Consider the following 25557-nt stretch of genomic DNA (forward strand, 5'->3'; position numbering starts at 1 on the left):
GAAATAACACATACGGAATCATGTAGTAACCCCCAAAAAAGTATTAAACAAATCAAAATATATTTGAGATTTGAGATTCTTCAAAGTAGCCACAGCTTCTCTCAACCAGCTTCAGGAGGAATGCTTTTCCAACAGTCTTGAAGAAGTTCCCACATATGCTGAGCACTTGTTGGCTGCTTTTCCTTCGCTCTGCGCTCCAACTCATCCCAAACCATCTTAATTGGGTTGAGGTCAGGTGATTGTGGAGGCCATTTGTGGAGGCCATCGATCACCATATTCTTTTGGAGAGACTGGAAACCCAAATTGGTCTACACGGACAAGTTCTGGCCTGGTTTAGATCTTACCTGTCGGAAAGATATCAGTTTGTCTCTGTGAATGGTCTGTCCTCTGACAAATCAACTGTACATTTCGGTGTTCCTCAAGGTTCCGTTTTAGGACCACTATTGTTTTCACTATATATTTTACCTCTTGGGGATGTTATTCGAAAACATAATGTTAACTTTCACTGCTATGCGGATGACACACAGCTGTACATTTCAATGAAACATGGTGAAGCCCCAAAATTGCCCTCGCTAGAAGCCTGTGTTTCAGACATAAGGAAGTGGATGGCTGACAACTTTCTACTTTTAAACTCGGACAAAACAGAGATGCTTGTTCTAGGTCCCAAGAAACAAAGAGATCTTCTGTTAAATCTGACAATTCATCTTGATGGTTGTAAAGTCGTCTCAAATAAAACTGTGAAGGACCTCGGCGTTACTCTTGACCCTGATCTCTCTTTTGACGAACACATCAAGACTGTTTCAAGGACAGCTTTTTTCCATCTACGTAACATTGCAAAAATCAGAAATTTTCTGTCCAAAAATGATGCAGAAAAATTAATCCATGCATTTGTTACTTCTAGGTTAGACTACTGCAATGCTCTACTTTCCGGCTACCCGGATAAAGCACTAAATAAACTTCAGTTAGTGCTAAATACGGCTGCTAGAATCCTGACTAGAACCAAGAAATTTGATCACATTACTCCAGTGCTAGCTTCCCTACACTGGCTTCCTGTTAAGGCAAGGGCTGATTTCAAGGTTTTACTGTTAACCTATAAAGCGTTACATGGGCTTGCTCCTACCTATCTTTCCGAGTTGGTCCTGCCGTACATACCAATACGTACGCTACGGTCACAAGACGCAGGCCTCCTAATTGTCCCTAGAATTTCTAAGCAAACAGCGGGAGGCAGGGCTTTCTCCTATAGATCTCCATTTTTATGGAACAGTCTGCCTACCCATGTGAGAGACGCAGACTCGGTCTCAACCTTTAAGTCTTTACTGAAGACTTATCTCTTCAGTAGGTCATATGGTTGAGTGTAGTCTGGCCCAGGAGTGTGAAGGTGAACGGAAAGGCTCTGGAGCAACGAACCGCCCTTGCTGTCTCTGCCAGGCCGGTTCCCCTCTCTCCACTGGGATTCTCTGCCTCTAACCCTGTTACAGGGGCTGAGTCACTGGCTTGCTGGTGCTCTTTCATGCCGTCCCTAGGAGGGGTGCGTCACTTGAGTGGGTTGAGTTACTGACGTGATCTTCCTGTCTGGGTTGGCGCCCCCCCTTGGTTTGTGCTGTGGTGGAGACCTTTGTGGGTTATACTCGGCCTTGTCTCCGGATTGTAATGTTGGTGGTTGAGGATTTCCCTCTAGTGGTGCGGGGGCTGTGCTTTGGCAAAGTGGGTGGGGTTATATCCTTCCTGTTTGGCCCTGTCCGGGGGTTTCTTCGGATGGGGCCACAGTGTCTCCTGACCGCTCCTGTCTCAGCCTCCAGTATTTATGCTGCAGTAGTTTATGTGTCGGGGGGCTAGGGTCAGTTGGTTACCTGGAGTACTTCTCCTGTCTTATCCAGTGTCCTGTGTGAATTTAAGTATGCTCTCTCTAATTCTTTCGTTCTCTCTTTCTCTCTGAGAACCTGAGCCCTAGGACCATATGTCAGGACTACCGGGCATGATGACACCTTGCTGTCCCCAGTCCGCCTGGCCTTGCTGCTATTCCAGTTTCAACTGTTCTGCCTGCGGTTACGGAACCCCTACCTGTCCCAGACCTGCTGTTTTCAACTCTTAATGATCGGCTATGAAAAGCCAACAGATTTATTCCTGATTATTATTTGACCATGCTTGTCATTTATGAACATTTTGAAAATCTTGGCGCTCTCTAATTTTCTCCTTCTCTCTTTCTTTCTCTCGGAGGACCTGAGCCCTAGGACCATACGTCGGGACTACCGGCCGTGGTGACTCCTTGCTGTCCCCAGTCCGCCTGGCCTTGCTGCTATTCCAGTTTCAACTGTTCTGCCTGCGGTTATGGAACCCCTACCTGTCCCAGACCTGCTGTTTTCAACTCTTAATGATCGGCTATGAAAAGCCAACTGAGATTTATTCCTGATTATTATTTGACCATGCTTGTCATTTATGAACATTTTGAAAATCTTGGCTCTCTCTAATTTTCTCCTTCTCTCTTTCTTTCTCTCGGAGGACCTGGGCCCTAGGACCATGCGTCGGGACTGCCGCCCGTGGTGACTCCTTGCTGTCCCCAGTCCGCCTGGCCTTGCTGCTATTCCAGTTTCAGCTGTTCTACCTGCGGTTATGGAACCGCCACCTGTCCCAGACCTGTTGTTTTTCAACTCTTGATGATCGGCTATGAAAAGCCAACTGAAAATTATTCATGATTATTATTTGACCATGCTTGTCACTTATGAACATTTTTGAACATCTTGGCATAGTTCTGTTATAATCTCCACCCGGCACAGCCAGAAGAGGACTGGCCACCCCTCATAGCCTGGTTCCTCTCTAGGTTTCTTCCTAGGTTTTGGCCTTTCTAGGGAGTTTTTCCTAGCCACCGTGCTTCTACACCTGCATTACTAGCTGTTTGGGGTTTTAGGCTGGGTGTCTGTACAGCACTTCGAGATATTAGCTGATGTACGAAGGGCTATATAAAATAAAATTGAATTGAATTGAATTGAATCTGATGCAGCACTCCATCACTCTTCTTCTTGGTCAAATAGCCCTTACACAGCCTGGAGGTGTGTTGGGTCATTGTCCTGTTGAAAAACAAACGATACTCACTAAGCGCAAACCAGATGGGATGGCGTATCGCTGCAGAATGCTGTGGTAGCCATGCTGGTTAAGTGTGCCTTGAATTCTAAATAAATAACTGACAGTGTCACCAGCAAAGCACCCCTACACCGTCACACCTCCTCCTCCATGCTTCACTGTGCGAACCACACATGCAAAGATAATCAGTTCACCTACTCTGCGTCTCAAAGACACAGCGTTTGGAATCAAAAATCTCAAATTTGGACTCCACCGGTCTAATTGCTCGAGTTTCTTGGCCCAAGAAATTATCTCCTTATTTCACCTTTATTAACTAGGCAAGTCAGTTAAGAACACATTCTTATTTACAATGACGGCCTACCAAAAGGCCTCCTGCGGGGATGGGACCTGGGATTAAAAATTAAAAATAAATATAATATAAACATAGGACAAAACACGTGTCACAACAAGAGAGACAACACTACATAAAGAGAGACCTAAGACAACAACATAGCAAGGCAGCAACATGACAACACTGCATAATAGCAACATAACATGGTAGCAGCACAAAAAATGGTACAAACATTATTGGGCACAGACAACAGCACAAAGGGCAAGGTAGAGACAACAATACATCACAAAGCAGCCACAACTGTCAGTAAGAGTGTCCATGATTGAGTCTTTGAATGAAGAGATTGAGATAAAACTGTCCAGTTTGAGTGTTTGTTGCAGCTCGTTCCAGTCGCTAGCTGCAGCAAACTGAAAAGAGGAGCGACCCAGGGATGTGTGTGCTTTGGGGACCTTTAACAGAATGTGACTGGCAGAACGGGTGTTGTATGTGGAGGATGAGGGCTGCGGTAGATATCTCAGATAGGAGAGAGTGAGGCCTAAGAGGATTTTATAAATAAGCATCAACCAGTGGGTCTTGAGACGGGTATACAGAGACGACCAGTTTACAGAGGAGTATAGAGTACAGTGATGTGTCCTATAAGGAGCATTGGTGGCAAATCTGATGGCCGAATGGTAAAGAACATCTAGCCGCTCGAGAGCACCCTTACCTGCCGATCTATAAACTACGTCTCCGTAATCTAGCATGGGTAGGATGGTCATCTGAATCAGGTTTAGTTTGGCAGCTGGGGTGAAAGAGGAGTGACTACAAGAGGAAACCAAGTCTAGATTTAACTTTAGCCTGCAGCTTTGATATGTGCTGAGAGTGTACTGTCTAGCCATACTCCCAAATACCTGTATGTGTTGACTACCTCAAGCTCTAAACCCTCAGGAGGTATTCAATCAATTTCAATCAATTTTATTTTATATAGCCCTTCGTACATCAGCTAATATCTCGAAGTGCTGTACAGAAACCCAGCCTAAAACCCCAAACAGCTAGTAATGCAGGTGTAGAAGCACGGTGGCTAGGAAAAACTCCCTAGAAAGGCCAAAACCTAGGAAGAAACCTAGAGAGGAACCAGGCTATGAGGGGTGGCCAGTCCTCTTCTGGCTGTGCCGGGTGGAGATTATAACAGAACTATGCCAAGATGTTCAAAAATGTTCATAAGTGACAAGCATGGTCAAATAATAATCATGAATAATTTTCAGTTGGCTTTTCATAGCCGATCATCAAGAGTTGAAAAACAACAGGTCTGGGACAGGTGCCGGTTCCATAACCGCAGGCAGAACAGCTGAAACTGGAATAGCAGCAAGGCCAGGCGGACTGGGGACAGCAAGGAGTCACCACGGGCGGCAGTCCCGACGCATGGTCCTAGGGCCCAGGTCCTCCGAGAGAAAGAAAGAGAGAAATCACACCTGTAGGGAGAGGGGCATTCTTCTTACCAAACCACATGACCTTTGTTTTGGAGGTGTTCAGAACAAGGTTAAGGGTAGAGAAAGCTTGTTGGACACTAAGACAGCTTTGTTGTAGAGCATTTAACACAACATCCGGGGAGGGGCTAGCTGAGTATAAGACTGTATCATCTGCATATAAATGGATGAGAGAGCTTCCTACTGCCTGAGCTATGTTGTTAATGTAAATTGAGAAGAGTGTGGGGCCTAGAATTAAGCCTTGGGATACTCCCTTGGTGACAGGCAGAGGCTGAGACAGCAGATTTTCTGACTTTATACACTGCACTCTTGAGGTAGTTAGCAAACCAGGCCAAAGACCCCTCAGAGACACCAATACTCCTTAGCCGGCCCACAAGAATGGAATGGTCTACCGTATCAAAAGCTTTGGCCAAGTCAATAAAAATAGCAACACAATATTGCTTAGAACCAAGGGCAATGGCGACATCATTGAGGACCTTTAAGGTTGCAGTGACACATCCATAACCTGAACGGAAACCAGATTGCATACCAGAGAGAATAGTATAGACATCAAGAAAGCCAGTCAGTTAATTATTGACATGTTTTTCCAACACTTTTGTTAAACAGGGCAAATTAGAAATAGGCCTATAACAGTTAGGATCAGCTTGATCTCCCCCATTAAATAAAGGACAAACCGTGGCTGCCTTCCAAGCAATGGGAACCTCCCCAGAAAGGAGAGACAGGTTAAAAAGTTTGGCAATATGCTTGGCGATGATAGGGGCAGCAACCTTAAAGAAGAAAGGGTCTAAACCATCTGACTCAGATGTTTTTATGGGGTCAAGTTTAAGGAGCTCCTTTAGGACCTCGGACTCAGTGACTGCCACATCATCAACCATATCATCAACATTAAGGGACATGGGCAGCTGTGAGGAGGAGGGTTTATTCTCCAGGTCTTTAACCGTTTTCCAGAACATCTTGGGGTTAGATCCACAGAGAGAGAACTGCTCCTTAAAGTTACTAACTTGCCTCCTGGATAGCCTGAGTGCACTTATTCCTCATTTGCCTGAACGAGAGCCAGTCAGCCTGAGTATGCGTGTGCCGAGCCTTCGCCAAATGTAATTCTTGAGGTGGGGTAACTCTGCAAGAACAAGGTCAAACCAGGGGCTGAACCTGTTTTTAATTCAAATTTTCTTTATGGGGACGTATTTGTTAACAATACCACTGAAAATGTCAAAAAGGTCCAAGCGTCTTCAACAGAGGGGATCAAACTGATTCTTTACCATTTTACAGAGGCCAGTTCATGAAGGAAGGCTTGCTCATTAAAGTTTTTTAGCAAGCGTCTATGTAAATCACGACAGGTCGTTTCACTGAGCAGTCATTATGAACACAGGCTGTAAAACAGTGATCACTAAGGTCATTACAGAAAACACCAGACTGATACCCATCAGGATTATTTGTGAGGATAACGTCGAGGAGAGTAGCCTTTTCTTGATGTTTGGAGTCATGCCTGGTGGGATTGGTAATAATCTGAGAAAGATTTAGGGAGTCCCATTGCTTTAGGACTTGGTCAGGTGGTTTAAGCATGTCCCAGTTTAGGTCACCTAGCAGGACAAATTCAGACTCAGTGTAAGGGACCAGGAGAGAGCTTAGGGCAGGTAGGGTACAGGCCGGTGCTGATGGAGGACGATAGCACCCAGCAACAGTCAACAAAGAGCTATTTGAAAGTTTAATGCTTAAAACCAGGAAATCAAATTGTTTGGACAGACTTGGTGGAGACAACCGAGCACTGAAGGTGATCCTTGGGAAAGATTGCCACTCCCCTACCTTTGGAAGATCTGTCTTGCCGAAAAAGGTTATAACCAGAAAGGTTAACATCAGTATTCAAAACACTCTTCCTTAACCACGTCTCAGTATTGACCAACACATCTGGATTGGAGCTGTGAACCCACACTTTCAATTGATCAGAGCACAAGTCAGAATTGGGGCTAGCAACAGTAGATGGGCCAGGTTGTACATGCACATTTCCAGATATCATCAACAGTAATACAATCAAGGCACGGCAGAGGACAGGGAGAGCTCTGCATTGCTGATTTATGACATCTGAATGTTATAAATGTCCTTTAGTAGTGGTTTCTTTGCAGCAATTCGACCATGAAGGCCTGATTCACAAGATCTCCTCTGAATAGTTGATGTTGAAATGTGTCTGTTACTTGAACTCTGTGAAGCATTTATTTGGGCTGCAATTTCTGAGGCTGGTAACTCTAATGAACATGTCCTCTGCAGCAGAGGTAACTCTGGGTCTTCCTTACCTGTGGCGGTCCTCATGAGAGCCAGTTTCATCATAGCGCTTGATGGTTTCTGTGACTGTACTTGAAGAAGTTCTTGAAAGTTTCCGGATGATGGACTGTTGTTTCTCTTTGCTTATTTGAGCTTTCTTGCCATAATATGGACTTGGTCTTTTACAAAATAGGGCTATCTCCTGTATACCAACCCTACCTTGTCACTACACAACTGATTGGCTCAAACACATTAAGGAAAGAAATTCCACAAATTAACTTTTAAAGACACACCTGTTAACCTGTCTGGGAACGGGGTTCCGCTAGCTGTTTCGCCAACAGCCAATGAAATTGCAGGGCGCCAAATTCAATCAACAGAAATCTCATTATTTAAATTTCTCAAACATACAAGTATGAGACAACATTTTAAAGATAAACTTCTCGTTAATCCAACCACAGTGTCCGATTTCAAAAATGCTTTTCGGTGAAAGCAGAACATATCATTATGTTAGGTCAGCAACTAGTCACAGAAAGCATACAACCATTTTCCAACCAAAAAGAGGAGTCACAAAAAGCAGAAAGAGATAAAATTAATCACTAACCTTTGATATTCTTCATCAGATGACACTCCCAGGACAACATGTTACACAATACATGTATGTTTTGTTCGATCAAGTTCATATTTATATCCAAAAACCTCAGTTTACATTTGGCTTTACCTCCAAAACATCCCGTAAATTTGCACAGAGCCACATCAATTTACAGAAATACTCATAATAAACTTTGATAAAAGATACAAGTATTATGCACAGAATTATAGATATACTTCTCCTTAATGCAACCGCTTTGTCAGATTTCAAAAAAGCTTTACTTAAAAAGCAAACCATGCAATAATCTGAGTACGGCGCTCAGAGACCAAAACAAGCCAAACATATACCCGCCATGTTGCGGAGTCAACAGAAGTCAGAAATAACATTATAAATATTCACTTACCTTTGATGATCTTCATCAGAATGCACTCCCAGGAATGACAGTTCCACAATAAATGTTTGATTTGTTCAATAACGACCATAATTTATGTCCAAATACCTCCTTTTTGTTTGCGCGTTTAGCCCAGTAATCCAAATGCTCAATGCGATCGCTTTGTTCAGACGAAAAGTCAAAAAAGTAATATTACAGTTCGTAGAAACATGTCAAACGAAGTACAGAATCAATCTTTAGGATGTTTTTATCATAAATCTTCAATAATGTTCCAACCGGAGAATTCCTTTGACTTCAGAAATGCAATGGAACTCAAGCTAACTCTCACGTGAACGCGTGTAACAGTATAACTTTAGTACGTCCCCTCGCCCCGACACGGGCGCGAACCAGGGACCCTCTGCACACATCAACAACTGACACCCACGAAGCGTCGTTACCCATCGCTCCACAAAAGCCGCGGCCCTTGCAGAGCAAGGTGCAACACTACTTCTAGGTTTCAGAGCAAGTGACGTAACTGATTGAAACGCTAGTAGCGCGTACCCGCTAACTAGCTAGCCATTTCACATCCGTTACACTCACCCCCCTTTCAACCTCCTCCTTTTCCGCAGCAACCAGTGATCCGGGTCCTTCTGCACACATCAACAACGGTCGCCCACGAAGCATCGTTACCCATCGCTCCACAAAGGCCACGGCCCTTGCAGAGCAAGGTGCAACACTACTTCTAGGTTTCAGAGCAAGTGACGTAACTGATTGAAACGCTAGTAGCGCGTACCCGCTAACTAGCTAGCCATTTCACATCCGTTACACGCGCATGGTCAGCTCATGGCACTCTGGGAGAGACCTTACTCAATCCCCTCTCATTCGCCCCCACTTCCCAGTAGAAGCATCAAACAAGGTTCTGAAGACTGTTGACATCTAGTGGAAGCCTTAAGAAGTGCAATTTGACCCCATAGACACTGTATATTCAGTGTCTACAGGCTCTCAAAGTGCTTGATAGGAAGCTCAATAGCCATCATCACTGTTACATCCTCAGAAAGCATGAGCTTCTGAGTTGGGAAAATCTTGTGCAATACACTGACGCAGGTCTTTTATTCAAGATCCTAAATGGCCTGGCTCCCCCTCCACTCAGTATTTTTGTTAAACAGAAAACCCAAACATATGGCAGCAGATCCACAAGGTCTGCCATGAGGTGACTGTATAGTTCCCTTAAGGAAAAACACCTTTAGTAAATCCGCTTTCTCTGTGAGAGCTTCCTATATCTGGAATACATTGCCATCAGACACATAACTGCACCACATATCACACTTTCACAAAATGCATGAAGACATGGCTAAAGGTGAATCAGATTTGTGAACATATTCCCTAGCTGTGTATTGCCGCTTTCCATGTTGTCTGTTGTCTGTAGCTTGTGAGGTGTGGAAACACTTTGCTGCTTTTATGAATTTTGTCTTGCTGCTTTTTGTTCTATGTTGCTCTGTCTGTATGCTACGTCTTGCTTGTCCTATGTTGCTATGTTGCTCTGCGTGTGCTCACTGCTCAATGATTGTCTATATTGTAATTGTTTTTAATAACCTGCCCAGGGACTGCGGTTGAAAATTAGCCGGCTGGCTAAAACCGGCACTTTTACTGAAACGTTGATTAATGTGCACTGTCCCTGTAAAAATAAAATAAATAAACTAAACGATTGGCAAAGAGTTGAAAAACTACAAACCTCAGATTTCCCACTTCCTGGTTGGATTTTTCTCAGGTTTTCACCTGCCATATGAGTTCTGTTATACTCACAGACATCATTCAAACAGTTTTAGAAACTTCAGAGTGTTTTCTATCCAAATATACTAATAATATGCATATATTAGCAGCTGGGACTGAGTAGCAGGCAGTTTACTCTGGGCACGCTTTTCATCCAAAAGTGAAAATGCTGCCCCCTATCCCAAACAAGTTAATTGAAATGCATTGCAGGTGACTACCTCATGAAGCTGGTTGAGAGAATGCCAAGAGAGTGCAATGCTGTCATCAAGGCAAAGGGTGGCTACTTTGAAGAAATGTTTAACACTTTTTTGGTTACTACATGATTCCATGTGCTATTTCATAGTTTTGATGTCTTCACTATTATTCTACAATGTAGAAAATAGTCAAAAATAATAAATATCTTTTTTTTTTTTTTACTGGAATGAGTAGGTGTGTCCAAACTTGTGACTGTTACTGTACATTACAGCCCAGAGGCTAGGGAAACCAAAATCTCACACAGACGTGCAGTACAGTATTAAAGAATAGTTATAATGCTGAGTCAGACAAGCATCACAGAAAACAATCATATTACAGCCCAGGGGCTTTAGAACAACCAAAACCCCACGCAGAGTTACAGTATTAGCGACTGTTACCTCACTGTCGTGAGCTGGTAGCTGGTGGAGGAGCTGTTTAATGCGATACCTCTCTCCTGAGCTGTTAGCATAGGGCACTCTGTCCTCCGGGATACAGCTGAAATACTGATACACCTGCATTAAAACAAGCATGTTCAGACACACACTTCTTTGAGAGGGGCTGCGAGGCCATTTCTTTTTTACCCTGTGTGTATGCAAATAAGAATGAGCGTTGAGGTTTAAACATACAGGTAACTGTCAAAATAAAGGAAACACATGAGTAAATGAGCGATGCCAAGTATATTGAAAGCTGGTTCTGACCTGTTCGGGCTTGAGTCCAGGCGGGACCCAGGCGTACTCCTCGGAGGCGCAGCCTGAGTCGTCGTCGGAGATGGAGTGTCTCTGGAAGTCTGAGACCAGCTTCACCATCATCCTCTCCAGCTGGCCCGGCACCGCCCGCACTGCATGCTCCTCACGCACACACTTACAGTGCACACAGATCTTCCTGTGGTTGGAAAGAGTGATGGTGGGAACAATACATGGCAACCAGAATACTACACAGATCTTCCTGTGGTTGGAAAGAGTGATGGTGGGAACAATACATGGCAACCAGAATACTACACAGATCTTCCTGTGGATGGAAAGAGAGGACAACAGGTCCAATACATGCAACACCCACCAAACAAAGATTTTTTAACATATCCTATTATCTAATCATAAAAACATGCCATTGATTGCCAACATTTGCCAACCGCTCCAATAGACTCATACACATGCCCACACATCCACTGTCTGTAGTCAAGTATTCTATGGCATGAACATACTTTGCGTTGGATACATGATGTAATTAGCAAGCCCACAAACATTTTTGAGCGTGACTCAATATGACTCCCTGCATCACAGTCACGCATTACTAAGACAACAAGCAGGTGTTCATCCAAGGAGAGGCACATCACAAACTCAGACACACAGACCCAGTCAAATACTCACTGCCCAGAAGTTAAAACGAGCATGTAGTCAAACTGCAAACTGACATGCACACCCGCATTCAGTGTAACAGTGACACCGTCGGACACACACATAACTGAATGAGGTAGCTGACCATTCTCCGATTACCTGATGAAAGAGACTGACCCCTGCCCGTGAAGGGGTCATATTTAACACCTTGTCACCTATGGTAAACATACTGGTAAGTCTCATCTCTTCTTGAATCAGACCCTGCATATCAAAAGGAAACTCCACTCAAAAACTATCTTGATATCATGACTTTCATGAGGCATCATGATGACGCGTTTTACAATATCTTGAAAACCTGACTGCTGACATGCAAAACATTTTGGGACTGTATCAGAGGACTAACACAAATATCGGTTTTGAGTGGATTTTTCCTTTAAGATTCCCACCATTGCTCTATCACCCCACTGAGCTAGCAGGAAATGAGGTCACTGATGTAAGCATGGGCCTGGCCATCCTACAGTGGTTAATACAGATGTAGGATCTTAATTTGAGTCAGTCTGCTACAGCAGAAAAATGATCTTGCAGCAACAGGAAAGGTTTTTTGTAAGGTAAACTAAAGTCTGAAATTTCTTATTTTCTTTTTTTAATTTTACCCCCTTTTCTCCCCAATTTCATGGTATCCAATTGTTAGTAATTACTATCTTGTCTCCGGTACGGGCTCGGGAGAGATGAAGGTCGAAAGCCATGCGTCCTCTGAAACACAACCCAACCAAGCCACACTGCTTCTTAACACAGCGCGCCTCCAACCCGGAAGCCAGCCGCACCAATGTGTCGGAGGAAACACCGTGCACCTGGCTACCTTGGTTAGCGCGCACTGCGCCCGGCCTGCCACAGGAGTCGCCGCTGGTGCGTGATGAGACAAGGATATCCCTACCGGCCAAACCCTCCCTAACCCGGACGACGCTAGGCCAATTGTGCGTCGCCCCACGGACCTCCCGGTCGCGGCCGGCTGGGACAGAGCCTGGGCGCGAACCCAGAGTCTCTGGTGAGAGTCTCACCCGAGAGGCCCTAAAGTCTGAAATTTCTTAGTGAAAAATTACACATTTCAGAAGCCTTTTTAAACCTCAAATACACCACAAGTTTTAAATGACCTGCATTGCAGGAAAGTTTATCCTGCAACAGGTTGATTGAATTAAGATCCTACATCTATAGCAGGAGGAGGAAGACACCCGCTCTGGGATGTCATATCTTTCCTCAGAATCAATCTGTAATTGGGCCTGTCTGTATGTGGGATTGATCATGGGAGAAAGGTTTTGTACAGTACGTGCTAATGTATGTGCAAGCATTACATTTGTGTGGATGCATCAGTGTGATGGCTGCTGCATATACAGTATCTCTGGCTCGTGTGATTGCATAACAGGCCCTCAGCTGGTATTTGCGGCTCAAGGCCTGTTCCTCAGGCACAGATGGAGGACAAAGCCGCTTTGCTTAGACACACACCCCCAGCCCCCCCACCCCTTAACCAAAACACCAGCTCTAAACACACCCACTCTCTCTCCGACCAGAGGCCAATCCTTTCATGTGGATAAACATCATTCACCAGTCAGTCCCCCATCCTTCCTACTATTACCTTCCTATTAAAATATTAAACTGTTGGGCTTTCCTGTCCAATCTTTATTCTGCTGCTATCCATTCTGCTGATACTATGATATCTATGCCTTTGCTGTACATTTACTTTTGTTCCTTAACAGATTGCTTTCATCACTGGCTACCATAGCTCCTTATAAGGCCAGGTTGTAGTGCAGCAGGTCCAGTATAAATCATGGTAAACATAGCAGGTCACCTCAGGGTAAGCCATTCTGGCAAGACTCACTAGCCACAATCTGGCCCCAGCTGTTTGTTCTCAGAGCCTGTGTACACTGTACATGCGTGCATGTAAGAGGCACAGCGAGACACCACGTGTGTACGTGTGTGTGTAGTACAGACGACTTCCAGCATGCAGGCAGCAGGAAAACCACTACAGAAGTACCAGGAAATGTTATCCAGCCACCCACCAACTACTCAAAATGACAGGGAGGTTTATCAGTAAAATAATCAGCAAAGAGTTGTTCAGAGTATAGTTGCCAAATCCAACATTAAACCTAATTACATCAGCCAGAGCTAGAGAGCAGTTTCTAAACCAATTTATTTTAAATGATGTGGACTGTGTGCAAATGGGCTTGAGTGTTATTAACCTAGTTGTATCTTCTTGCCAGCCTGGAAAGACATCTAGCTGGCCATTAAGAGTATATTTAGCCACGCTCAGATGGAATGCCAGGACGGCACACAGCCTCCACAGCCACACCCAGCTACTGCCACCAAGAGGGCCTCAGAAATGACCAGCATCGTTACCGCGGTTACAGAGCATGAGCAGATGCTGATTTGATCTGTTTAGCTTGTAATCCGTGTTACGCCTCTGCGTCAGCGCACTGTGGCTGTAACAGTTGTTGAGGCATCTTTCTTTGTGTTGATGTGTAAACAGTGAGACTGGTAGTGGATAATCCCATACATGATTGACTGATGGGCAGTAGGATACAAGTAAAGCAGTGTAGGCTGCTTTTCTATTGTGCTCCTGAGGCACATCACAAACTAGTACGATACATTTAGATAAACAATACAGTATATACACTTCTTATATCCTCTACAAAAACAGCGTGTGAAGAATCCATGTCAGGGATGTGCATCTTTCAAGACGATTCGATACATGGGCTCCGATACTTGATTTAAAAAAAGATATATATATATATATATTTATTGTCGACAGCTAGTCTTACTGGAGTCGTACATGGTAAGAAAAATACATTACAGACAAAAGACTTTACAATTGACATAAATGTATAAACATCAACATGTAGTGTGCATCTATCAGTTACACATAGATGTCAGCACATACAGTACACACAACAAGTAGGTCACATGGGGAGAGGCCGTTGTGCCGCGACATGTTGCTTTATTTGTTTTTTTGAAACCAGGTTTGCTGTTCACTTGCGCTATATGATACGGAAGGGAGTTCCATGCAATCATGGCTCTGTAGAATACTGCATGTTTCCTTGAATTTGTTCTGGACCTGGGGACTATGAAAAGACCCTTGGTTCCATGTCTGGTGGGGTAAGAGTGTGTGTCAGAGCTGTGTGTAAGTTGACTATGCAAACTATTTGGAATTTTCAACACATTGTTTCTTATAAAAACAAGAAGTGATGTAATCAGTCTTTCCTCAACTCTTAGCCAAGAGTGACTGGCATGCATAGTATTAATATTAGCCCTCTGATTACAATGAAGAGCAAGACTTGCCGCTCTGTTCTGGGCCAGCGGCAGCTTAACTAGGTCTTTCTATGCAGCGCCATATGACTGGACAATAATCAAGATGAGATTAAACTACAATACAGGATTTTTTTTGGGGGGGGGGGGGGGGGTTGAAACGATGAGTTTCGGTTTGACTGGAGAACGAATTGACGCACTAAGATTTTTTACATTCTAAATTCAAATCTGCTGCTGATGGATCTCATGAGCTGGGCCTGGATTATGTATGTGTGCCATTCAGAAGGTGAATGGGAAAGACAAAAGATGTAAGTGCCTTTGAACAGGGTATGGTAGTAGGTGCCAGGCACGCCGGTTTGAGAACTGCAACGCTGCTGGGTTTTTCCACACTCAACAGTTTAACGTGTGTAACCAGAATGGCCCACCACCCAAATGACATCCAGCCAACGTGACACAACTATGGGAGTCAACATGGTCCAGCATCTCTGTGGAACGCTTTCAACACCTTGTCGAGTCCATGCCCCGATGAATAGGGGCTGTTCTGAGGTGTTCCTAATGTTTTGTACACTGATTGTTTAAAGCAAAACTGCCAAAACTATTGCTGATGGTGAACCTGAACAATAAAAATAAAATCTATTGTAAGCCCTGTTCAGCAGGTAGCCTATAGCCAGATGAGTTGTGTCTCCGATAGCTCACTTTTATTCTGGTAAAACACAATATTCAACAGGGCATAGATAAGTGTTGCTTCCGACCCTCTCATCGCCCCAATCTGGTCTTGAACCAGGGACCCTCTGAAGACATCGACAACAGTCACCATTGAAGCATCATTAGCTATGGCTCCACAAAAGCCGTGGCCCTTGCAGAGCAAAGGGAACAACTACTTCAAGGTCTCAGAGCGAGTGACATCACCGATTGAAACGCTACTAGCGCACTGCTAACTAGCTAGCCATTTCATACAGGTTACACTTGAAAATTACATAGGTTGTCACTCAGCTAATAAATTACTTGTTACCATTACACATGTCACAAATATACACTGCTCAAAAAAATAGAGGGAACACTTAAACAACACAATGTAACTCCAAGTCAATCACACTTCTGTGAAATCAAAAACTGTCCACTTAGGAAGCAACACTGATTGACAATAAATTTCACATGCTGTTGTGCAAATGGAATAGACAAAAGGTGGAAATTATAGGCAATTAGCAAGACACCCCCAATAAAGCAGTGATTCTGCAGGTGGTGACCACAGACCACTTCTCAGTTCCTATGCTTCCTGGCTGATGTTTTGGTCACTTTTGAATGCTGGCGGTGCTCTCACTCTAGTGGTAGCATGAGACGGAGTCTACAACCCACACAAGTGGCTCAGGTAGTGCAGCTCATCCAGGATGGCACATCAATGCGAGCTGTGGCAAGAAGGTTTGCTGTGTCTGTCAGCGTAGTGTCCAGAGCATGGAGGCGCTACCAGGAGACAGGCCAGTACATCAGGAGACGTGGAGGAGGCCGTAGGAGGGCAACAACTCAGCAGCAGGACCGCTACCTCCGCCTTTGTGCAAGGAGGAGCACTGCCAGAGCCCTGCAAAATGACCTCCAGCAGGCCACAAATGTGCATGTGCCAGCATATGGTCTCACAAGGGCTCTGAGGATCTCATCTCGGTACCTAATGGCAGCCAGGCTACCTCTGGCGAGCACATGGAGGGCTGTGCGGCCCCACAAAGAAATGCCACCCCACACCATGACTGACCCACCGCCAAACCGGTCATGCTGGAGGATGTTGCAGGCAGCAGAACATTATCCACGGCTTCTCCAGACTGTCACATGTGCCCATGTGCTCATGTGCTCAGTGTGAACCTGCTTTCATCTGTGAAGAGCACAGGGCGCCAGTGGCGAATTTGCCAATCTTGGTGTTCTCTGGCAAATGCCAAACGTCCTGCACGGTGTTGGGCTGTAAGCACAACCCACACCTGTGGACGTCGGGCCCTCATACCACCCTCATGGAGTCTGTTTCTGACCATTTGAGCAGACACATGCACATTTGTGGCCTGCTGGAGGTCATTTTGCAGGGCTCTGGCAGTGCTCCTCCTTGCACAAAGGCGGAGGTAGCGGTCCTGCTGCTGGGTTGTTGCCCTCCTACGGCCTCCTCCACGTCTCCTGATGTACTGGCCTGTCTCCTGGTAGCGCCTCCATGCTCTGGACACTACGCTGACAGACACAGCAAACCTTCTTGCCACAGCTCGCATTGATGTGCCATCCTGGATGAGCTGCACTACCTGAGCCACTTGTGTGGGTTGTAGACTCCGTCTCATGCTACCACTAGAGTGAGAGCACCGCCAGCATTCAAAAGTGACCAAAACATCAGCCAGGAAGCATAGGAACTGAGAAGTGGTCTGTGGTCACCACCTGCAGAATCACTGCTTTATTGGGGGTGTCTTGCTAATTGCCTATAATTTCCACCTTTTGTCTATTCCATTTGCACAACAGCATGTGAAATTTATTGTCAATCAGTGTTGCTTCCTAAGTGGACAGTTGGATTTCACAGAAGTGTGATTGACTTGGAGTTACATTGTGTTGTTTAAGTGTTCCCTTTATTTTTTTGAGCAGTGTATATATATATTTTTTTGTAGATATTGCTTTTGTCAAATAAACCTGGGTCAATGGAAACCTGCCTAGTGACTGTCAACACAGTTACATGCTTAGTTCAACACTTAGGACGCATCAGTTGTTACAAAACATGTTATTTTCAGAAGGTTGAAAGTAATATGAGCAACAACAACAAAAAACATTTCATTTGTGATTTATAACATTTTAAATCAATTTTCTGACTGATGCATGCTACATTTGGATTGGTTTGGGGTCCGCGGACCGATGCATTCGTATCTTAAACATTTGAATCAGGGACCGATGCGTATCGGTGAATTATTACATCCCTACAAAACACTATCCATTAGCTTGTGGTACTCTTACCTAGTCTTATTCATTATGTTCAGTGGATAACTTCTGTGACATTATAAAGTAAAACAGTGTGAACTAGGCCACCATGGAGCCTCAGTAACTTCCATTAGTATACACAGCAGGGCCAAATAATCCTGACATATAGTAATCATGAATAACATTTTCCCTGCTGGCCCTCTTGTGGGAGAGCAGACTGCTCATTTTCACTTTTAGAATGCCACAATCCTAATTACAATCATTAACCATCCTGTTTATAAATTTGCTAGCAGTGTTAACAGACTCAATCTAAATTCTAAACCATCTACCTCTGGAAAATAGGGGCCCATGTGTTCCCACTATCCACTTCCCACTGTGAGCTAAGACATTAACACAAGAACTTTCACTTGTATGTTCTATGAGCGAGTAGCCTTCCAATTAGTGGCTACATTCAACAAAACAAATGAGTAAAGGAAGAAATAAAGCCACTTTAGCTTTTGTCAATAATGTCACAAAGAAATCCAAGCCCCTACCTCCACCCATTTGTGAATGAATCATTCTTAGTTCTGACAAGTCAAATCAAGACAAGCATAATTGATGAAAAACACCTCTGGTGGGTTATCAAGTACTTCTGTTTTGACCAATTAAAAAGGATGACATTCAGAGCAGCTCTTGGATTGGCTACAGGCCTCAAAGAAGTACAACATCATAACAGCTCATCTAACCTCACTTTGAATCACTCCACGATGACCTGTCAGTCAGATGATCTCACCAAAAAGGCCCTTTGCCCTTAGATCTGTGATAATTCGCCTCGCCTGTCAAATCTCTCTTTTATTCCTCTGTACATCTCTGGTATTGTAACTTTTCTGGTCTCTGTCACTCACCAACCAATACTAGCATCACTCTCAGTTCAAACATCTGTAAAGTGTGCCATCAATCCAAACATAATGAACAGTTAGAATATTTAGCTACAAAATCTTCCATAAAATCACAACTTCCTCATCCACTCTGAACTAAGTCAAATTGTCAGACCTTTTAGATACAGTGGGGAGAACAAGTATTTGATACACTGCCGATTTTGCAGGTTTTCCTACTTACAAAGCATGTAGAGGTCTGTAATTTTTATCATAGGTACACTTCAACTGTGAGAGACGGAATCTAAAACAAAAATCCAGAAAATCACATTGTATGATTTTTAAGTAATTAATTTGCATTTTATTGCATGACATAAGTATTTGATACATCAGAAAAGCAGAACTTAATATTTGGTACAGAAACCTTTGTTTGCAATTACAGAGATCATACGTTTCCTGTAGTTCTTGACTAGGTTTGCACACACTGCAGCAGGGATTTTGGCCCACTCCTCCCTACAGATCTTCTCCAGATCCTTCAGGTTTCGGGGCTGTCGCTGGGCAATACGGACTTTCAGCTCCCTCCAAAGATTTTCTATTGGGTTCAGGTCTGGAGACTGGCTAGGCCACTCCAGGACCTTGAGATGCTTCTTACGGAGCCACTCCTTAGTTGCCATGGCTGTGTGCTTCGTGTCGTTGTCATGCTGGAAGACCCAGCCACGACCCATCTTCAATGCTCTTACTGAGGGAAGGAGGTTGTTGGCCAAGATCTCGCGATACATGGCCCCATCCATCCTCCCCTCAATACGGTGCAGTCGTCCTGTCCCCTTTGCAGAAAAGCATCCCCAAAGAATGATGTTTCCACCTCCATGCTTCACGGTTGGGATGGTGTTCTTGGGGTTGTACTCATACTTCTTCTTCCTCCAAACACGGCGAGTGGAGTTAGACCAAAAAGCTCTATTTTTGTCTCATCAGACCACATGACCTTCTCCCATTCCTCCTCTGGATCATCCAGATGGTCATTGGCAAACTTCAGACAGGCCTGGACATGCACTGGCTTAAGCAGGGGGACCTTGCGTGCGCTGCAGGATTTTAATCCATGACGGCGTAGTGTGTTACTAATGGTTTTCTTTGAGACTGTGGTCCCAGCTCTCTTCAGGTCATTGACCAGGTCCTGCCGTGTAGTTCTGGGCTGATCCCTCACCTTCCTCATGATCATTGATGCCCCACGAGGTGAAATCTTGCATGGAGCCCCAGACCGAGGGTGATTGACCGTCATCTTGAACTTCTTCCATTTTCTAATAATTGCGCCAACAGTTGTTTCCTTCTCACCAAGCTGCTTGCCTATTGTCCTGTAGCCCATCCCAGCCTTGTGCAGGTCTACAATTTTATCCCTGATGTCCTTACACAGCTCTCTGGTCTTGGCCATTGTGGAGAGGTTGGAATCTGTTTGATTGTGTGTGGACAGGTGTCTTTTATACAGGTAACGAGTTCAAACAGGTGCAGTTAATACAGGTAATGAGTGGAGAACAGGAGGGCTTCTTAAAGAAAAACTAACAGGTCTGTGAGAGCCGGAATTCTTACTGGTTGGTAGGTGATCAAATACTTATGTCATGCAATAAAATGCAAATTAATTATTTAAAAATCATACAATGTGATTTTCTGGATTTTTGTTTTAGATTCCGTCTCTCACAGTTGAAGTGTACCTATGATAAAAATTACAGACCTCTACATGCTTTGTAAGTAGGAAAACCTGCAAAATCGGCAGTGTATCAAATACTTGTTCTCCCCACTGTATGTACATCTTAAAGCCACCCAGTCCCATCAGTTTGGCCACTCAATTGTCAAATAGATTAAATGGGTAGTGTAATGTGCCAAACAGTGTGTACAGTACAGTGATAAATAATCCCATTGGCATGAATGCGTGTGTGCTCTTGGTGTGATTAGCTGTGATTGAAACTGAGTAGCTACAGTATAGCTTCTCTCTGTTACTGTGTCATGATGGTACTCTGAGTCCAGATTAGACAGATCCATCAAGAAACAGATGGACACGGTCCCAGAACGCTCGCTCTGTGGCCACCAATTAGTGCCAGAGTAATCGCCATGCCACCCGCCTGCCTGCCTGCCCTCCCCAATGAGTTGGTTTTGAGTACTCTGTATGTCAGTGACACTAACTGGGACCTGTGGGGTCACAAGTAACTTAATTCCTCCTCTGGTGGATACAGACATCTGCCTCTGAGGCCTCAGCCCTGTCTGGGAGAGAGAGTGCTGAAGATGGATCACTGCCCTGACAGTGTGGTTAAACAGCGGAGCTCTTTGGTCACTTGCCTGTTTGTCCTCCATGGGGGTAATGGGGTCAGGTATTACTGTGAATGGGTTATTAAAGGAGAGGTTATTTGTCCTGGGCTCTGGAGTCTTTAAGATGTTAAGCAGTGACCCCCATACATCTCAATCATTTATTAATTCTGCCCTCTTAACTGTGGTTCTGACACCTCCGACTTAAAACAATTAAACACCTCTCATTCTTCCGATACCAGACTGGAACGTTAAACAAAACAAAAAAATCCATGTCACCAACCAAGTAAACTCTCAATTTGGCCCAATGTCTTTCCTACATTCAATAACTTCACCATAACGAAACGGACTATAACAGACTGTTAATCTGTGACTCAAAGTTGTTAAACTTACAGTATATCTTTAAAAATATATATATTTCACCTTTATTTAACCAGGTAGGCTAGTAGAGAACAAGTTCTCATTTGCAACAGCGACCTGGCCAAGATAAAGCATAGCAATTAGACACATACAGCAACAGAGTTACACATGGAATAAACAAAACATACAGTCAATAATACAGTAGAAAAAAGAAAACAAAAAGTCTATATACAGTGAGTGCAAATGAGGTAAGATACGAGAGTTTAGGCAATAAATAGACCATGGTGGCGAAGTAATTACAATATAGCAATTAAACACTGGAATGGTAGATGTGCAGAAGATGAATGTGCAAGTAGAGCTACTGGGGTGCAAAGTAGCAAGATAAATAAATAAATAAATACAGTATGGGGATGAGGTAGATTGGATGGGCTGTTTACAGATGGGCTATGTTCAGGTGCAGTGATCTGTGAGCTGCTCTGACAGCTGGTGCTTAAAGCTAGTGAGGGAGATATGAGTCTCCAGCTTCAGTGATTTTTGCAGTTCGTTCCAGTCATTGGCAGCAGAGAACTGGAAGGAAATGCAACCAAAGGAGGAATTGGCTTTGGGGGTGACCAGTGAGATATACCTGCTGGAGCACGTGCTACGAGTGGGTGCTGCTATGATGACCAGTGAGCTGAGATAAGGCGGGGCTTTACCTAGCAAAGACTTGTAGATAACCTGTAGCCAGTGGGTTTGGCGACGTGAGGGCCAACCAACGAGAGCGTACAGGTCGCAGTGGTGGGTAGTATATGGGGCTTTGGTGATAAAACTGATGGCACTGTGATACACTCTACTCAACAAACAAATTGGATGCAGTCTTGGAGGCTATTTTATAAATGACATCGCCGAGGTCGAGGATTGGTAGGATGGTCAGTTTTACGAGGGTATGTTTGGCAGCATGAGTGAAGGATGCTTTGTTGCGATATAGGAAGCCGATTCTAGATTTAATTTTGGATTGGAGATGCTTAATGTGAGTCTGGAAGGAGAGTTTACAGTCTAACCAGACACCTAGGTATTTGTAGTTGTCCATGTATTCTAAGTCAAAGCCGTCCTGAGTAGTGATGCTGGACAGGCAGGCAGGTGAGGGCAGTGATCGATTGAATAGCATGCATTTAGTTTTACTTGCATTTAAGAGCAATTGGAGGCCACGGAAGGAGAGTTGTATGGCATTGAAGCTCGTCTGGAGGTTAGTTAACAGAGTGTCCAAAGAGGGGGCCAGAAGTCTACAGAATGGTGTCGTCTGCGTAGAGGTGGATCAGAGAATCACCAGCAGCAAGAACGACATCATTGATGTATACAGAGAAGAGAGTCGGCCCGAGAATTGAACCCTGTGGCACCCCCATAGAGACTGCCAGAGGTCCGGACAACAGGCCCTCCGATTTGACACACTGAACTCTGTCTGAGAAGTAGTTGGTAAACCAGGCGAGGCAATCATTTGAGAAACCAAGGCTTTTGAGTCTGCCAATAAGAATGTTGTGATTGACAGAGTCGAAAGCCTTGGCCAGGTCCATGAATACGGCTGCACAGTAATGTCTCTTATCGATGGCGGTTAAGATATAGTTTAGGACCATGAGTGTGGCTGAGGTTCGATTCGAAATGGTCAGTAATCTGTTTGTTAACTTGGCTTTCGAAGGCCTTAGAAAGACAGGGTAGGATAGATATAGGTCTGCAGCAGTTTGGGTCTAGAGTGTCAACCCCTTTGAAGAGGGGGATGACCGCAGCAGCTTTCCAATCTTTGGGAATCTCAGACGATACGAAAGAGGTTGAACAGGCTAGTAATAGGGGTCGCAACAATTTCGGCAGATAATTTTAGAAAGAGAGGGTCCAGATTGTCTAGCCCTGCTGATTTGTAGGGTTCCAGATTTTGCAGCTCTTTCAGAACATCAGCTATCTGGATTTGGGAGAAGGAGAAATGGTGGGGACTTGGGCGGGTTGCCGTGGAGGGTGCCGGGCAGTTGACCGGGGTAGGGGTAGCCAGGTGAAAGCATGGCCAGCCGTAGAGAAATGCTTATTGAAATTCTCAATTATAGTGGATTTATCGGTGGTAACAGTGTTTCACTAAAACAACTAAGGGAGCACTTAAGAAAATAGTCAGAATTGCAATCTGTGTTAACCTCAAGCCTTGCGCGATTTTGCACTCATCACTGCATTCTCTATCAGAAAGTGGGCTGGCCCTCAGTGTTGTGGTGGTCGAAACATTGCATTCTGTTTGTTCATAATGCTCTTATGCAAAAATTACCCCATTACCTAACACCGTTCCTAACCTATATGAAGTACGAGATACCATTCCCGCTCACAGGGTTGGCTAACTCTTGAAATTCCTTCTGTCACTACCGATTTAGGTAAAACAGCTTTTAGTTTCTTCGCACCACACTTATGGAACAATCTTCAGAATACCCTACAGTTGGATGATTTGGTGCCTTTCGGCAGTTCAGATTGATGGTGGAGGATCTCTTCACAGAGGAATGTGTTTTTTTTATTTTATAATTGTGTTTTTGTATTTTTCTGTGTTTCCTATGCTCCCGCCTTGATTGAAGTATTTGTGTTTCTAACTTTTAAAGTGTAATTGCTGCTGGTCTTGTCATGCAGGGCTCCCTTACAAAATATATAATGGTCTCAATGAGACTCCCCGCTTAAATAAAGGTTAAAAAAATAAATATGTCTTCAAAAGATTTACTGGTCCTAAATCAAAACTGCCCTTCCTCATAAAGTGCTTATTAACTGAGCAAGGACAGTGAAAAGCCAGAGAGGGATGGGCAGAGGGAGGGAAAGTGAACGAGGGATGAAGGGGGGGGGGGGGGGGGGGGGGTTACGGCTCTATCACAGCGGTGGTGGCAGAGGCAGGAACTGAAAGAAAGGGATGAGGAGAAGGAGAAGGGGAGAGATTCAGGGAGGGGGGGGGGGTTAGGGCTTCATCACAGCGGTGGCGGCAGTAGCATGGGCTGAAAGGGCTAATCTTATTAGGGAGACGGACAGGATTAGGACTAACCAAGAGACCCAGATGGCTGACACAGTGAGGAGGGGAGAGGGAGTTCATACAGGGGGACTGTACAACACAGAAGAAAGAGGAGCGGAAAACTAGTTGCTGCTCGGAAAGACATTGGGGACACTGACTGGACTGCTATATGACCATAGATGGTTGAAAAACATTCCAACTGACAGATACTAATTTCAGGGGTACAGTTAGCTGTATAGATTATGTTCAAATGTTTTTAATGCACCGGTAGACAAAGACTCACCTCTAAGCCTGGTGGAATTCCCCTTGTGTCCACTAGAGTTTGTTCCAGTTCAACGCTCAGCTATTTCATACTCTCTGGTAGTAAGACCAAGTCAAGACGCAATTTAGTTTAGCAAAGCTTCTCTTATGATCTCTGCCATTTCCATTCCAAGATTTCAAATTTGTCATCTTGCATTTATTTAAAACACCTCTTCTTCATTTATTAATTGAGATACAGTATGTAGAATGCCTACAGTGTCATGTAAAATAGGGCTACATCCATCCATAGCATATTATGGCTCTACCGAGTGGCGCAGCGGTCTAAGGCACTGCACCTCCGTGCTATAGGAGTCCCTACAGACCCTGGTTCGATTCCACGCTGTATCACAACTGGCCGTGATTGGTTGGTCCCATAGGGCGGCGCACAATTGGCCCAGCATCTTCCGGGTTAGGGTTTGGCCGGGGTAGGCCGTCATTGTAAATAAGAATTTGTTCTTAACGGACCTTCCTAGTTAAATAAAGGTTAAATCATAAAAAAAAATATATATATTAACCCTTTGAAAAGTACCAAAAAAAACAAGCTAAACCACATGCATGTCTAGTGGTAATCCCTTGCCCTCAGAGGTTGTGCGTGTTGTGTGTGGATAACGTCCACACACACACAAAGTGCAGCTGCTCTCACATTTGCTTAATATGCTTTTGTGTCTATAGCCTAGATTCTCTATGACCTTTCCATATACACTGCTGGGCGCTTTATCTGCTCTGGATGTGGTAAATGTGTTGTGTGTGGATAATGTTTGTTTGAGTCAATATCTAGGCCTGCTCTCAACATGGACACAGTTGTGTTAATCTCTCCAAGGGCCCAGTCCACTCTGATATACAAACACACAGACCCAATTGTTGTCAGAAATCACCTCTAATTATGCAAATTATACTAAGTTAGCCATGTGACTCTTCCTCAATAATGAAGTGACAACCAAATAGCGACAGGCGACACACAAGAAGGCACTGCCTGCACTAAACGGATCAGATCTATAATACATATGAGTTATGAATCCGAAATGAAAGTAAAGAAACCTATGACGTGAAATATAATCACATGAAATATCTTGAGAACAATGTCTATGATCCTGTGAGGAGGC

The 25557-nt window shown here is 44.3% G+C and overlaps 1 protein-coding gene across 3 annotated transcripts in view; it reads right to left on the reverse strand.

Moving 5' to 3' along the window:
• LOC139542470 (prickle-like protein 2) overlaps window positions 1–25557 on the reverse strand; it is a 49076-nt gene that overhangs the window by 8651 nt on the left and 14868 nt on the right. For all 3 annotated transcript variants that reach the window (XM_071347924.1, XM_071347923.1, XM_071347922.1), the window contains 2 exons: window positions 10793–10976; window positions 10493–10606 (listed from right to left, as the gene is read on the reverse strand). In XM_071347924.1, coding sequence (XP_071204025.1) covers window positions 10493–10606; window positions 10793–10976 — 298 coding nt within the window. The remainder of the gene's footprint in view (window positions 1–10492; window positions 10607–10792; window positions 10977–25557) is intronic.

The sequence above is a fragment of the Salvelinus alpinus genome, chromosome 17 (genome assembly GCF_045679555.1).
Source record: "Salvelinus alpinus chromosome 17, SLU_Salpinus.1, whole genome shotgun sequence".
In the NCBI taxonomy this organism is placed as follows: domain Eukaryota; kingdom Metazoa; phylum Chordata; class Actinopteri; order Salmoniformes; family Salmonidae; genus Salvelinus; species Salvelinus alpinus.